General features: G+C 34.9%; 1 protein-coding gene across 1 annotated transcript; it reads right to left on the minus strand.

The window, feature by feature from the left end:
* Positions 1–1,316: 1,316 nt before the first annotated feature.
* On the minus strand, positions 1,317–14,995 carry LOC145292311 (RNA polymerase II-associated protein 1-like). The gene is made up of 2 exons (XM_080138665.1): positions 14,350–14,995; positions 1,317–8,058 (listed from the first exon to the last, which is right to left on the minus strand). The coding sequence occupies exons 1-2, from the start codon at positions 14,826–14,828 to the stop codon at positions 4,218–4,220; spliced, it is 4,320 nt and encodes a 1,439-aa protein (XP_079994791.1). The 5' UTR covers positions 14,829–14,995; the 3' UTR covers positions 1,317–4,217.
* Between the last annotated feature and the right edge of the window lie 2,474 nt (positions 14,996–17,469).

The following is a 17,469-nucleotide window of genomic DNA, read 5'->3' on the forward strand; positions in this document are numbered from 1 at the left end:
CATGTTTCATCAATCATTTAGAAATTCTTTCTAGGACCAATCTTACGGCATGTCTGAGCCAGACATCATTTGAATATGATTGACCATATCACGTGTTGGTTAGTACGGACTTTTACTTCTTGGTTGGTAATTCAATTGCTCCATTTGGTCTCTAGAATCTTTCTAAGACACTTAGAATCAAATACATCTAAGTTCCTGATTTGGAGATGTCAAGTTTCACTTCCATATAGCAGTATGGATTAGACATTGGTGTTATTAAAATCTTAATGGAGATCCGAGAGTGAATCATATAAAGAATGGAAACATTAACATTTCCTGTGAGAGGGGTAAGGGAGGTGAAGAAAGGCAAGACAAACATAACAAAAAGAGAAAAAAACAGAAAGAGAAAAAAGATAAAGTGAGAGGAAAGAAGAAAAAGAGAAACAAAATGGAGGAGAAAAAGCACATAAAGCTCTAGGTTTTCTTATAAAAATAAAGCAGAATTCTGATAAAAAGTGAAGTCACATCACTAATCTAATCCTGCTAAACACATTCAATACTTCTATAGTATTAGTTACAATTGAAAGCCACATTTAAAGTAAAAAGTTGTTGATCTGGTTGCAAGCTTCCCTCAATTTAAATTCTATTCATCATCCTCATCAGTGGCCTTACTGTTTTTAACAGCATCTGTGACCCCGGCTCTCCAAATTGTAGAGCCATGGTAATCCCGGGAAGACAAGACGATAGTTTCGTGTTTAAATGCGCCCCCAAGATACCAACCTGGAAATTTCTACGATTTAGCACAGTACATACAGCACCTAGTCTTCCCAAATGATCATCCATGTGGTACTGGCTAGCCACAATCACATTGACACACTAGTTCTTGCTAGATCACCGAAATTAAGCAACAATGAGCCTGGTCAGTACAAGATGGTGAAATTCTATTAAGGTCTTCTAAAACATGATCAAACGAGTCATTCCATTGAAAACAACTTGTGTGTATGAGAATTTCTGATGTGATAAAAACTTGATGGCTGTCATGATGAAGCTATGTTTCTTATTTTTTAGATAAGGATTGATAATTTCATTATTTGGACTATCGCTTTTCATCTGTAGTGTTATTCATGCAGATTCCAGAGTTTGAGAAGAAGAGTTGAGAGTATATCAGTCGAAACATTGTGCAAATGACACTCAAGATGAGAACAGGAGCTTGATTAAGTCAAATGATGAAGTTGTTCAAAAATCCCAAAGTATTGGCAAATTGATACCTGGAAAAAAAAACCCAGAGAAGAGAGCAATCAAAATATTATGGCAATAAGCAATCAACAAAACAACACTTGTTTGACTATAAAGTCGTGTGAATTTAATGTTGGTCGAAACTTTTAATGGAGAAAAAAAATAACAGTGTAAAAGGGGAGATAACTCTTCAAAAAGAGGGGAGATAATCATTAATATTACCTACAAATTATTTTAAGGGAAAAAACTTATTTTGCTTTACCACTTCATTTGTGAAGTATTTGCATAAAAATATTTTTAATAGTTAAAAGATGTTTTAAGCAATTTCATTTGCTCTAAATAATAAGTAAACAGGAGTAAAATAATTTGGTTATGCAATTGCTGAACAAAGATTATTTTACTTACAATTGCTATTTACGCTGAATTCTGGAATTTGTTGAGAATTTCCCCATATTAAAAACAAAAATAAAGAAAAATCTTTATGATGCACATACCGCTGACAGAATGAAAATATTGTATTCCAAAAATCAAGTAAATTGATCAAATAGTTTTATTTTTATAAAGAAAGTCATTTTTAAGCAAATTTGAATTTTTCTGATGCTCCCCCTCCCCATTCCTAATGTATTTTTATCATTAGGGAGGGGGGGGGGCGCTTTCTAAAATCTTACAAGTTGAATTATTTGGAATCATCTCCCTTGTTCATTCAGCCTGTTTTCAAAATAGCATCCTGAGACAGTCGCTTCTTGTTTAGTCATAAAATCTGATTTTCCTATATAAAAATAAAACAACTTGACCAATTTATGTCATTTTCGGAATACAATATTTTCTTTTGTCACGCGTATGTACATCATACAAATGTTTCATTATTTTTGTTTTTTAATACGAGAAGGGGAAATCTAGACAAGCAGTGAAACTTCTTTCAAATATTTCCTGACTTCCAGACAAAAACACTGAGTGAGTGGTTATTTTTTTCCTGAAAAGTAAGTTTACCTCAAAATTTATCTCAAAAGAATGTGACATCATCCATATCATTTTAATTCGATGTGTTACATTGGTAAATGTTTAATATCAAATGTTGTCATTTGATCTGTTTACTTTGTCTCATATCTAACAGTGTTTTCTACCAAATTACGTTGCCACTGCCTTTAAATTTCAACTTCTTACATACTACACACAATGCTTCAAGCAAACTACATCTTTCTAAAGCTTTCTTTTTTTATTGATTCGTTTTTGTGTATTTTTTTGTTGACAAAATTTATAAACAAGGATAGGAAACTCTGAGGTCCTATAAAAAAGGATTTTTTTTTATTTTGAAGACAAATGTTTTTAGTTTATGAATTTTTGAGCTGAGGATTGATTATTTGGATTATTCGGACTGCTGTTCAAATAGTGAATTAAATAAACTGTTCCATTCAAAATTCTATGGAGATTCTTCGAATTCAACAGAAAAATTCTGGAATTCGACAAAGTACACCTGAAGAAGGCCAGACGTTACATCGGCCGAAACATTGTGCGAATAACAATTGATTTTAGAACATTTTTTCCTGAATTCCTTTTTGTGATTTGCCAAAAATAATGCAGATTGAATTTTTTCTTCATTAAGTATAAAATCAAAGAAGATGCAAATTTAAGGATAGTTTTATGGAAACACACCAGTTGACAGGTAGATTTTTTGGGTTTGTTTTACTATACACATAGATTCGAAAAAGTTGTCAAAAAAAAAAAACAAAACAAAAAAAACAATATAACAAATAAATGTTATCAAAGGCAAGATAAGTTACTTTTCTACTTAACTGGATAAGTTTTTAGTGTTTTTATTAAATGTAAAAGATTTATTCAGTTCGAAAATCATACAGTGTTTATCTGTATATTTGAAAAAGACAAATGGCAGTGTGCTCGCTGTTGAATGCGTTAAGTTTGGGAAAATGAGTTCAAACTAAAAAATTATACAAAATACTGTTAGCAACTAACTCAGTCTATGTTACAGTGACATAGGCTGACATATTGAGTGGGTTTCTAACAGTATTTTGTAAAATTTTTTAGTTTGAACTCATTTTCCCAAACTTAACATATTCAACAGCGAGCACGTCGCCATTTGTCTTTTTCAAATATACAGATGAACACTGCATGATTTTTGAACCAAATAAACATTTTACATTAAATAAAAACACTAAAAACTTATTCAGTTAGGTAGAAAAGTAACTTATCTTGCCTTTGATAACATTTGTTTTTTGACAACTTTTTCGAATCTAAAACAAACCCAATATATATATGTTTTTTAATAGTTTCTGGGATTTATTTGATGAAACAAATTCACTGAGGAAGCCTTTGTAACATATATTGAGCTTTCTCAATATCAAGAAAAATGCGTCTTTGAAGTGGCAGAAATGATTGTACGAATAAAAATATACAACATCCTTCTCTATTAAATACTAGCAGGGTTACTTGGCATTGCCTGGGGCAAAAGTGTAACATATTTCTATTAAAACTTTTATCCATTTACTTCTCTATCTTTCTTTCCTTCACTCACTTTATATCTTTCTCCCTCCTCCCATCTCTCTATCCTGCCTTTACTTCACTCAACCCATTCCTCTTTATGAATATACACACAGACAATTCCTGTTTATATAGATTGTTTGAGGAATGAGTAGGCATAAGAGAAATAACTCCTTTATCAAAAATATTGAGAAAACCGAGCATTGCGTCACCAATTTAGAGTCAAAGAATGGACATTATTTTTCTAAACAATACCAATCATGAATATCCCAACCTTGTGGGTGACTGTTTTGTAGTTTTTAATTTTTAAGCTAGACATACAGAAACAATTGCCCTTTATATAATATATTAATTTTTCAATGTAAATAGGTCAACAATGAGTGGATAAAGCAAAATAATTTGTTTTTGATTTCCTAACCGTATTTCCTTTAAAAGAATTCATGTCGCTAACAAAATGATTATCAAAGAACTGTTTTTTCTAGTAATATCACAGGAGTAGTCCAATTTCACGCTAACTTAACACCAAGCAGTTTTTCAAGCAGATTGCGTCGAATGGGTGGCAGTTCAGTATAAAATTCCATTCCAAATTCCTTTTCAATATTATGGAGCTTGTACAATAACACGTGTTCCTTAACTTGCGGATTTGGACATCGAATGATTTGCTCAAACATGAACTTTCTCAAACTGCCGTTCTGGTCATCTTGTCGGAACAAAAACCTATTTACATGATGTACTGCGACCAAATACATGACCGGTGCACATTGAGGCTTCACCGTACCCATCAAGAGGCCAAGCATCATCAGCTTTAAAATCTCAGTATTTGTTTCTTCGGGGATAAGGTAATTTGCAATGGGGACTAAATGATCCTTAACAAGAACCCGTAGAGTACGTAATACTGCGGTGTGCTCACTCCAGAGAGCTTTCCGCATCATAAAATTATGTCGTTGCTGTAAGGGAAGAAGAACATAGCTACCAAAAACAGGGTCGCCGAAAGAGACAGCCTCGTACTGTTGCAAGAAGGACATAAAGAAATCATAAAATGATAATAATCCCGGAATCGGTTGTTGAAAATCCATTTGTTCAAGAGATGTACTGCTTGTATAAAGATGTAATAGTGCTGCCAAGTGGCTGTGTATGACATGTTCAAGGAAAAGTTCATTGCCTGTCAAAAAGACACACATGAGACGAGACAGTTTAAGGGTCACAGGTATGATAGACATCGCTTTAGATTTTTTAAACTCAAGGAGGAAGATCCAACGAAGAGCATTAGCAATCTGCATTGTTTGTGTTTCCGAAAGTTTTTCCAGACAGTTTCCATCCGCTTGTGGAGAGTTTGCCAGCGAGTACATTTCAATCAAGGGCAAAAACATCCAGTCGCAAGGCAGCAGTGTTTCTCCAAGCTTTTCAGTTAGGAAACTTTCAATTTCTTCATAATGGGCTAAGCAGCGAGATTTTGACCGTAGCATTGCCAGTTCGCGTTGTCCGAAAGCGATCATGTATGAAGCCCGGACACTATTTAGCAATGAAACTGCCTGCTGAGGCAAGCTGGTTCCTTTATTCGATAATGGAGGCGATTTATCTCCGGACTTTGATATCTTGAGCAAAGAGAAGTCCTTAATTGATGCTTCCAACTGGAAATCAAGTGGTAGAAATTCTTTGTTGAAGATAATTGTTGACAAAAGTGTGTGAGCTAAATGCTCATCACCATGGTGCAGCCTGGTGGTTAGTGAAAGGGCTAGTTGATGAAACATTGGCTCTGAAGCAAAGCCGGAACCACTCTTTGAGACCAATTTTAAGACGTAGTATTGAAACTGATTTTCAAATTTGAGGAATGGGCAATGATAAGAACTTAGGGAAAAGCTTTGAGTTATTGCTTTGATGTAACCCCTGATGCACTCATCTTTTGTCACTAATGGCGCTAGTTTATTGAATAAACCTTTATGTAGATTGCATGTGACATTGAAAAGTCGAAGAATTGCTGTAAGAAGTCCATATGGTGTTTCTGTCCTGAGAATAGGTAACGCCTCCGAAGTGCCAGCTGGAGTTTTACATCCCAAATCTTTTAAGTTTGGTGCTATATCCTTCCTTAGATATTTTTGTCCATTCAAAATGAGTGAGTGCGATATTAGTCGACCAATGACGCTCCGGAAGCCAATTGAAGACCAAAACAACGACACCAGAAACTCACAGAGGTTCTCAAGCTGAGGTAAAACTTTAACGGCATCATAATCGGACTGCAGGGACCAGATTTTGTAAAAAGACGCCACAAAATTGACACTTGCGGCAGCACGATTTAAACAATATTTGTCAAACTGAAATTTCTCGGCCACACGTTTTAGGCTACGCTGCAAGAGAAGTTGAACAGGCTCAAGAAGACCGACAACTTGCGACCACTTGACGGGTGGAGAAGGTAGCCGAGTCGAAGAAGAAACCGAGTCATTTAGATGTTTTGATGTACAATGAAACTTTCCGTAAATTCGGGAATGTGATCCAGCTAGCTGGACGACCGCCTCAAGAACCCCTAAAATAGCAGTGTCCCAAGGCATAGAGAGGATGTGTGTAGAATCTTCAGGCATGGAGACAACAGACTGAAGGTTTGACATTAGCAAAGGATAAAGTTCAGAGTAGCCATCACCTGCCAGACCATATGCCAAACATACTTGCCAGGTGTGCAGAGAAGCAATCTGTAACTGGTACGCTGCAGTTAAAGACAGGTTCATCTCTTGTGGTTTTTGGGCAATATACCGAAAGATCCTTTCCGAGAGGTGGAATCGAGAGAGAAGATCAGTACACATACTTTTGCCAGTCTGTACAATGGCCTTCATTAAGCGCATAGCATTGACCACAGAATGTTCTTTCATATTGTCTTTATGTTCATCTCCTGACCATGACAACGGCAAAAACTTGTTAAAAATAACTTCAAGCAACCGTGGACACTTACATATACTGTAGGCATCTTGTTTAGAGTTTCGTGCAACCCTGATAAGAATCTCTAAAATGCAGTTGATGGTCTGATGTGGAGGATGCCAGACTTCGAGCAAGTACCGCAGGCGATGAAGTAGATTCATCTCATTCACAAGAGCTCGAACAACATCTTCTTTCACCTTGTCAGCATCAGTTTCTTCAACCGTTTCCAGAAAATCAAGTTTTTCTTCAGCGATTTTAGAAGTTTTATCAGCAGTCGAGTGGGCAGGAACTTCTCTGCCACGATACCAACAGAAAGTGAAATCAAGGCTGTTTTCATCTGCTTCGTTGTTCAACAGGGCATGAAGAGCAAATACAGCTGCAACTAAAACGTTATCAATTTTATCATCGAGCGCCCATCGTAACAAAAACACCAGTCCGGCGTTAATAACTGATGGAAGAATCAAGCTCTGAACAGATTCTTCAAACATTCCTGACTTTACATTAGTAATCAGATAACCGATGGTTTTAAGTGCCAAACTACGTTGTTGGGAGTTCAAACTGCGGCATAAATGAAATAATTCTTCTAGTGTGTAACCAGCTCTCTCACCTTCTTCTCCATGGTGGTGAAGACCCTGGTTAACTGGAATATCGGCATCAACAGGCACAAGGCAGCCCTCAAAGTCAAACCGAGCCGCATTACCTTTACTAGAATCGGCTTTTGGCTTCGGTAAATCTTTAAGCCAGGCAAGTTTTTCAAGTTCAACTTTGTCCATGTGAACCAGATTATCATCAGGTTTAATAGGAATATCTCTGTGAGTAAGTCCTACTTCTTGTTGCGGCTTGTTTTGCATAGGATCAACACCAACAGCTTGGTCAATCTCCATTTTTTCTGTCACAGAGTTGCTGTCCGATTTTACCGTTTTCCTACGCTTCAGAAAGTTTATCAAATTCTCGTCGAGAGTAGACATCAACAGACGCTGCTCAGAAATGATACTTTCTGGGTCCATTTGGTTGATTTTAGAAAGGTTTTCCTTATGGATCGCCTGGGCCTCTAAGTCGGCTTGACTGGCACTAAGGCCCATCCCTGTGATGATTTTCGAAGTTGAAGCTTCAGAGGACTCTGAGAGATCCACGTTGGGTTCAGAAGAATTCAGCTCGGAAGTAGAACGCTGAGGTTTAGCCGATAAACTAAAGTCAACGCAAGAAGATTTGTCAAATTGTTGGGCAAATAAACTTTTTTTTTTCATATTGACAGCCGTCGTTGTCGTCTTTTGGGATGAATTGTTGGTGTTCACAGCACCTCGATGAACAGCTCGGGGAAAACCATCCACTGAGAAAGGTAGGGTATATATGCTGGCATTTTTGGTATCACGTTCGATGATGCTGGTCAGCACAGTTGATAAACTTTCTCGATCCAGGTCAGAGTTCCCAGGTGTCAATCTGATTATTAAAAAAAAAAAAAGAAAAAGATTATTAATAAATCAGAATTTTTTTATGATAAAAAAGAAACAACCATGACAATTAAGTAGATGTCATTAGTTTTACTTGAAATTTAATATTTCGGTTTTTGCTTTTATAATGAAGAAGTGCCAAAAAATAAAATAAACCAGTGCTTTTTACAAATAGGTATCCAGCAATTTGCAGTCAGGACATAGACTTAATAGTTCTGACAATAAACGGAGAAAGTCGAATCAAGTTCTGACTTTTATCAAAATGTATAAATAAAATAAAATTCCCAAATACTTAGTAGATGACTGTTTCAATAAATTAGAAAGATCAAGTTCTGATGTACCTATTTTGTTTGGATACCTTTATTACTTTTGGAATTTTTTTATACCTTTTTATTTACCTTTTTTAGTAAGAATAAATGAAAAGGATTGGGTTAGGGTAAAAAAAAAAAGTTTGGTTCATACTGTGTAGAAGTACCAGAAAAACAGGACACTTACATTAAAAGATGAAAATCAACAATTTATGCAGAGAAGATACCATGCTATTTCTTTTGTTTTTTAATAGTATTTTCAAGTGAAATTTAAATTTTATGGTAGCTTTTGTTTATAGAAATTATAGGTGAAAATAAAGAATAGTTACAAAACATCCCCCTTCCCATGTTAAGAATGGGTTTCTAAATAATAGCATTATTATTTCTTAAGTAACTTCTTTGAACAAAAAAAGAAATACATTTGATGAAGTTCGTTAACTTTCAGAGACACTTAGTTTTGTCACTCTTAAAAAGGAGAGACTATCATCCAAGCGTTTTCAAAGATGTCATTCACATTTTTTATTTTTTTTTAGGTATTGCTTTCTAGCAGTAGTGAGGACTCTACATTCCATGAAAATATGTTTGATTCTACAAGTTTTTTCTGACAAAACAGACATTGAATTGGTTGTTCTTGTTTAAGTATGGAAGAGCGTGTGAGATTAGTGTGACCAATATGTATTCTAGATATAACTACTTGTTCGTTTCTTGATTTTCTAGTTATTGGTTTCTATTCTCCCAGAATAAATTTGATTCGATATAGTTTGCTGTTTGTGTTGTTATTTCAATGTTGTTGCCATTTTGCATAAAATAGTTGATTGATTTTATGTTTAAAGTTGGTATAAGAGTTGTTGATTGTATTGGGGTTCATGTTTAAAGCTGAATTTGTTGCTTAGTCAATTCTTTCATTTCTTTTTATTTCACTTTAGAAGCCGGTTTTGAACTCTGTCAAGGCAAGATATATTGCTCAGAGAAGCTCCTATTTAAATTTGGCAACAGTACTCCCTTCTAGGGTGTACTTGTCTCTCACACAAGTAGAGGATTGCATCAATAGTGAGATATCTACTAGAGCGGTAGAATGATCCAACCATTTTTCCGACAATCTTGGCAATGATTCAATTCAGATCAAACCAATGTCTTGTTAACTGATATTAGAAGAGCATTTCTGATGATTCGCCAAGCATCTGAAAAGGATAGTAATCGTTTTTTTTTCTTTTTTCTGAAATAAGGTGAAAACTTGCATTGTTACCAGCACAAAACTGTCATATTTAGCTTCAGTGCAAACCCCTTTATTTTAAACTACATATTAAAGTTTCATACAGATAAATTCCTTTTGGATAAATTTTTGGAAGCACCGAAGTCAAATTTTTATGTTAGCAATCTTGTGAAAACTGGGAATAATGCAGAAGCCCTATCTGTTCTATATACATTTGTGACAGTGCGTCTGCAGAAGGGGAATTTTGGATTTACAGTCTTGCAATTCCAATCATGCAAAGCTTTAAAAGAAAATGGATGCAGATGGAACAATATCAGGATTTGACTCTGGTTGGGAAAAGGTCTTGGGATATCTGTATGACGCTGTTCAAGATTCTATAAAGGTCCCCCTACACTCATGTGATATGAAGGCATCAACTAAGAGGAAGATATTGTCTGCGATTTCTAAAGTATTTGATCCTTTCTCTTTTTATCTGCCTCTGACAGTGTGAAGTTGTCTGTTGATGAGGGAATTGTGGAAACAAAAACTGAGTTGGAATAATACAGTTCCTCAAAGCATGAGTTCAGTTTGGAGAAGGTTAGCGAAGGATCTTTCAGTGTTAGACTGTATCGTTTCCTAGGAGAGTTTTAGATGAAGGAAAAGATATCAAGTTATTTTTCTTCTGTGATGCTTCTAAATATGGTTTTCCAGGGTTCAGATGGAGTAGACGTGCTCTTTGGTGAATTATGTAGCTGAAAATGAAACTGTAGCTATTGCCGAAGTCAAAGTGGAAAAATTTTCCAGCAATAATAAGTTGATCAGTGTGACTTCATTGATCTTTAACTTTATCAACACGCTAAGAAAGAGAGAGAAGCAAATAGCTATCTGCTTAAGACCGTGCAAAGATGATCCTTTTCAGTGGAGTTTCACTTTTTATTAGACCCTGGAGACAAGAGCATGCCCAAACTGGTGAAGAACTTGAACCTTTTATTGGACCCAAAAAGACATCATACAATCAAGAGGAAGGATAGGAAAGTCAGAATATCACCCATACGAAGTTCTATTTGGAAAAAGGCATTATTTGACAAAACTAAATATTCAAGAGTATCACCAAAGAAGCCAACATTTAGGCTTGGGCACAATCTTGAATAAAGTATGATTGGCAGGATTTAGATACTGTAAACCAGAGAAGCCATTAGATATATGGTCGACAATTGTGTTAAATGCAAAAGATACAATGCAGTTTCTTTCTTGGTGCCAAATTCAACCGACTTCCCAGCTCTTCAGGTAAATTTTGTCATACCCTTTCTACATACCGAAGTAGATTATACTAGCCATATCTATGTCCAAGGAAAAGAGGAGGATTATAAAAAGTGTACATCATTCTCTTTACATGCATGAATATTACAGCTGTACATTTAGAACTAGTTCTGGGCATGACAGTGTAATAGTTACAAACGTTTAATCTAGGCACAACCAAAAAAATGGAAGAAAAATCAAATTTTTTTTTTAAAACAAATTAAAATTTACTAAAATCCATTATTCTTGAACAACTTTTTTTTCCAGAAAGATAAAAGCCTGAATTTTATCATATCAAAAGCAAAATAATATAAAACTTATTCTATTTTTAATAGACTTTTAACCGCCCCCCCCCCAAAAAAAAACACCATTCACTGCCGTTTTTGTCTTCATGGATAACACGTTTGAGTATTTTCTTTTAAAAGGTTTTCGAACCAATCAATTTAAAAACAATTTTTTTTGTCTAAATAAAATTTAGGATAATTTGCTAGAAGAATATGCAAAAATATTATAAATACCTGAATTTCAAATAATTCCGTCTTTTATCTCACTCTATAGATTTTGCATAGCCAAATTAAAAAATCCAAAATTTAATGATAGTTTGGAAGAAACTATGGTAGCCTTTAGAAGACAAAATAAGTTCATTTAGTCCTGTAAATTTCCATATATTTTTAACGTTTGTTTTGATAATTATGTCAAGAATCAACTTTGTAAGGGTTTAATTATTTCATAAGCAACCTATATATATATATATATATATATATATATATATATATATATATATATATGTGTGTGTGTGTGTGTGTGTGTGTGTGTGTATATATATATATATATATATATATATAAGTCAAGGTGGTCGAAGTCTGGTGTGGATGTGTGTTAAAAGCACACGGATGCCTTAGTGTTATGCCATGTTTCTCCTAAACCAATCAACCCCACGTGCACATCGTGACCACTGCTATGCAAACGGGGTTCTGTTGAATGGCGAGTGTCCTGCGCCATATAATTGGATCTCCACTGCCTTGTAGGTCAAGGTTCTGTTAACCAAAGGTTAAGGGTGAGGTAACCCTGACAGAAACCACCAGAGGAGCTTAAGCCCTGTTCGCTGCGGCATACATGACCCACAGGGAGTATGCTCTGGTGCCTAGCAACCTAAGTCCCAGTTATGGATCAAATGGCATGAGGATTAGAGGTGGAGAGGGCTCCTGTAAGCCGTTGTGAAGGCAACCTCTCTAGGAGAAAGAAAACCCTGATATAAAACCTGTAGTGGCTGCTGAATCCAATGATGTTTACTTGCTCTTCTTTTTGGTTCAATGTGGCAGTTGTTTAGAGAGTGGGATTGGCTCGATGCAAAGTCTTTCCTCACTATAAAAAGCTTCAAGCAAAGGGCATTGCTTGATATGAAATGGAATACACATTTTACCACCAGTGTGTATCTTGATAACAAAAAGGCTGGCTGTAGCCTAAAACAGCAAATAAGCATTCAATGAATTTGGCTAATACAGATATGAATGTCAATAAAACAATCCTATGTTGCCAGAAGTAACTTGTATCAACTGCGGCCAGATGTGCAAGATGTAGGCAGTTTAGCAGTGACCGTCCAGCACATGCTACTAGTGGTGCTCGTGTATGCTGTGCCAAAGAATGAGTTTGGCTGGGCTTGAAAGCCACTTTCATGTGGCTCACCGCTTAGCTGTCTTCCTAATGGCAATACTCGAGAATGAATTTGCTGACCTCATATATATTTGCCTACATAACCCCTGAAGTTACGCAATGATGAGGCTGGCCAGTACTAGATGGGTGACCATTTTGGAATGCTGGGTGCCGTATGCGTTGAAGACAACTCCTACATCTAGTATCACGCTTCGTCATCTTGATCCTGTCTTGCCATCAGGACCAAGTATTTCTGGACGAGAGAGTGTGGTAGATGCAAAAGTCCCCCATACTTCGAAATTAAGTCAAGCACAAGTCAAAGCAAAAATGAAAATGGGAAAGATAAAAACTGTTTCTAAATACAAACAACTGTGTGTGAGTCCTTATGGTCTACCATAGGTGAAGAAATAGCAGGTAACAACAAATTGCCAAAACAAATTATCGTATTTATAGCAAAATGCGCAGTTATTTATCAATTTTTTGGTATCGATTCTTCAAAGCATTTCCTATTAAATGGTATATAAGCAATATTGGGTTCACTAAAAGAAAATTATGGTACTCATGCAGAGAGTGATCCGTGCTGAAATAATAACATTATTTAAAAAGCCATTCTTAATTTGGGAAGGGGAGGGTGTTTTGTACCTATTCTGTACTTTAACCTTACAATTGAATATAAAAAAAAAATATCATAAAACTTTAATTAAACGTGGAAATACAATTTAAAAAATAGCGCGGATTGGATCACTCTCTGCATTAGCACCAAAATTATTAATTTATTTTCCAAAGATTTAAGAGTAGTGTTTTTCATAAAAACAATGAAAATGTATAATTTTTTTTGCTAATCTGAAAGATAATAATTATTATTAACATATTCAACTAATTTCAAACTTCAAAACACAAAAGATGAAAAATTAAACCCATTCAAAATTCGGATTTTCAACCTTAAAATTTGATACATGCACATTTGTTTTTTGTTTTGTTTTATCTACAATCCTCAACCTTCCACAATACAATATATTTTGTTCAGTTTTGGCTGATTATTTTAAGTATATTTGTAACCACAAATAAAGAAGGAGGGTTGAAGGCAAAAAATATATCGATTATAAAAAAAAGGTGAAAGTGCACTGGGGAACCACCCGAAAACTGTCAATGTGCACTCACTGGTATTTTCTTATTTTTAACCTCTCTGTAATCAACTTCTTAAAGGTAAGTCTTCGGATGCCCCCCCCCCCCCCCCCGTGCACTTTCACCCGAAAAAGTGCCTAGCGATAGGTAGAAAGTAGCAAGACAAATAGCGGCGTCTGACCCCTTAATATGTGAAGTTTGGAAAATGACTTAAAAATAAAAGATTATACAAAATGCTGTTAGAAATCCACCCAACATATGTTACTATGACATATATTGGGTATGTTTTTTGAACCGATTAAACGTTTTAAAGCGAGTGCAAACACTACAAACTTTTCCAGATAGAAAAAGTAACTTATTTTGCTTTTGTTAGGTGAAAGTACAGAATAGTTACAAAACGCCTCCTATTCCCCCCTCATATTAAGAATGGCTTTCTAGTTTACGAACTGACCTTCTTATTTAGAAAGCCATTCTTAATATGAGGGGAGAAAAGGAGACGTTTTGTAATTATTCTGTACTTTCACCAAACAATTTAATAAACAAAAGATACCCTAAAAGTTGAATTTAGCTTGAAAATCATGTTTAACATATAGCACGATCTGTAAACTGCACAAATACCAAAAAATCACGTAGGATTTCTAGGAGGAGCCACTATTCTAGAAAAGAACCATCGAATTCACGTAAGGAGCGGAAAAGACTTTACCTTGATTTTTGTTCAGCTTTTAATTTCTTCGTTGGGGGGATTTGTTGAGTTGATTTCGCCGTCATGGACGAAGAAGAATTTGATTTTGGATGACTTGGAAATGTGTCCATGTGGACGATATCTCGTTTGGTCGGTGAAGGGTTGCTTTTCGATACACCCAAGTGCTTTTGTTGCTGCCGTAACAATCGGTTCGCGTCTTCATCTGGTGGGCGAGAGGAGGAGGAGGAAGAAGAAACTTCTGAAGATGGCGTTTTATTCTTCCCCGCATTCTTTATGACTTTTGCCGAAGGTTGGCATTTCGAAGCGAGAAAATCGCGTTGCAGCTGGAGGAGGTCATCGTCAGTTTCGTCCACCTTGGGTCGTTTCATCAACACATCCGAAGAAGTCGGGGGAGGAGGCGAAGACGAATTTTGGAAAGCAGAAGGTGATTCTGAATTATTGCCATATTTGGGCTTGATCTTGCCCTTTTCGCCCGCCATAGACCTTTCAAAAAGGATCCTTTTCTAATCTTACACTATGATATCCAAAAGAAATCAAAATAATTCCATTTTGACAAATGATTTTAGATCGTTTGTGAAAGACCCGATCAGAGAACGATGTTAAGTTTGAGTACACATTTACACTAATAATGAAGACAGACGCAATTACTTCCCTTGCTTTACCGGTCCTACACCGAAATATGGCGCTTATTTAAATTATTCCTACTGATCCTCTAGAGAAAAATTATCTCACGCATTTGTAGAATTTAATCAAAATAAATTAAAATAAATAATGAAAAAAAAGTATTTTTTTTTTTACACAGTGATCACCACTTATCAAGGCCCGTAAGCCACTCATATATATATATATATATATATATATATATATATATATATATATATATAAATTACAATAAGTTTACCAAGGTAATCAAAATGGTAAACTTAAAATATATTATAAATATTTTACCATTCTTGGATTTTTTACGCTTTACCGGACTATCCATTCATGTGAAATCTTTTTATCATTTTTCTTTTACCTCCTACTCCCCTTACCTCACCCTCTTTTTAACCAAGTAAGATCTGTGACTTACTTGTAGTTTCACTAAATACTTTTACATGCAAAATCCGATCCCGCATTTTGCTAATTCCTGCCCTCTGATGAGAAGGAGAGTATTTCTTCAAAACTCTGCGGATTAAGGACTATCCACTTATCTTGTGCTTCCTTTTTAAAATTAAATATGTTTTTAACTCTTTTTCAAGATGTCTTTTAACATGTTTTATTAATCATTTGTTCATATATATATATATATATATATATATATATATATATATATATATATATATATGTATGTATATATATATATATATATATATATATATATATATGCTCTGAAGTTCGATCCCTAGAAACAGTTGAGACGCTGATGAGAGTTAATTAACTCGAAACACGCGTGTATGTAGATTACTGTTTTAAAAATAATAAAAATAAATGAAAAAATGTTATATATACGTCCAAACAAATAATGAGCGATTTTCTAAAATAAATAAACAAAAAATCGAGCTTCGAGACAAAGCCAATATTAACCGAATCTATCGTTTGGAGAAAAAAAAAAACAACAACATATATATATATATATATATATATATATATATATATATATATATATATATATATATAAAACTGAATGTGTGTGTATATGTGTGTGTGTGTGTGTCTGATCACAAATAGGCTCCTATATGGTTGACTATTTTAAAAAACTGATTACATATAATGATAGAAGATGCATCGAGACACAGGAATGTTTGATCTGGCAGAACGGTGGTTCATTAAAATTGTGGGGTCTGCGTTCGCGCCTGGTCCACAAAGTATGGAAATAAAAAATTTTTTAAAAAAACAAAAGTTTACAAGTGTTTTTGATGTAGATGTATATAAGAATAATGTATAATTTTAGTCATTCAATGAATTTAAGAATTTATGACGTGAAATGTTTGAGTTTCAGATCAAAAGATTTTGATTATTCAATGTAAGACAAAGAATACATTTGAAGTATTTTAACTCCTTATCCTATTTCGATGTCTACTCTATTTATTTGCTCTATCTTGTATAGCGAGCTATTCTTATTAAGGTAGGATAATACTTATAGAATATTACTGCCAGTAATATTCTGTAAATCTTATAATCACAGATTTCCATACTAGCTGATTTTTGGATAATTTTATTCTGAAGAGTATATGTATGCATATAAAAGAAATTGACATTATATATAGAATGTTATTTTCTTTTATTAGCTTGGCACAAAAATAATGTTGTTTTTTACGTTCAATTTCATGTCGAAAAACGACATTATTTTTGCACCAACTTGATATTTGTTTTCAGGTTACACATATGGATTTGACTAACTAACGACGCATTTTCGTTATCACATCGTATGTACTTTTTTTTTTTTTTTACACAGTGATCACCATTTATCAAGGCCCGGAAGCCACTCAGGGATAAGGGTTATTGCAAGTACAGTACGTTAGTGTGGAGATTTGATGAAGTGTTTACTTAAGGGGGCGATTCATTAGGAATTTGTTAACGTTGGACTTGAACACATCCAAGTTGTAGTCCGGTGGGAAGCAGGCAGATGGAACAGAGTTCCACAAGCGTGCAGTTTTAAGAAAGAAGCTTTGTTCATGGAATCCGCGTTTTGATTTAGGCACAGATAAAGAGTGGGGGAAACTTTTGACAGTGGATTCAGCTAGACGGGTGTTTTTCATGAAAGATGGCGAGGGTGGACCAGAGATTGGAGTTCAGACGAGCACCTGCCATGGAAATAACGATAAAACAAGGATAGGCTCGCAACATCTCTTCTGTGGGAGAGAGGTTGCAGGGAAATAAAAATACTTTTTTCATGATTTTTTTCTAATTTGCTTTTATTAAACCCTACAAATGTTTCAGACCTTTTTATCTATAAAGAAAAGTCATATTTCTGTGTGTGTGTGTGTGTGTGTGTGTGTGTGTGTGTGTGTGTGTGTATGTGTGCGATAGGAGAGAGAGAGGGGGGGCTAAAAGTTAGGAACTACACAAAATATACTTATACATAGTTGTTCCACATATTAAATATGATCTCGACCTGGTTATGGTAATAGACATTGT

This window comes from Euprymna scolopes, chromosome 1 (assembly GCF_053919585.1).
Source record: "Euprymna scolopes isolate OS-2025 chromosome 1, ASM5391958v1, whole genome shotgun sequence".
NCBI classification, from domain to species: Eukaryota; Metazoa; Mollusca; class Cephalopoda; order Sepiida; family Sepiolidae; genus Euprymna; species Euprymna scolopes.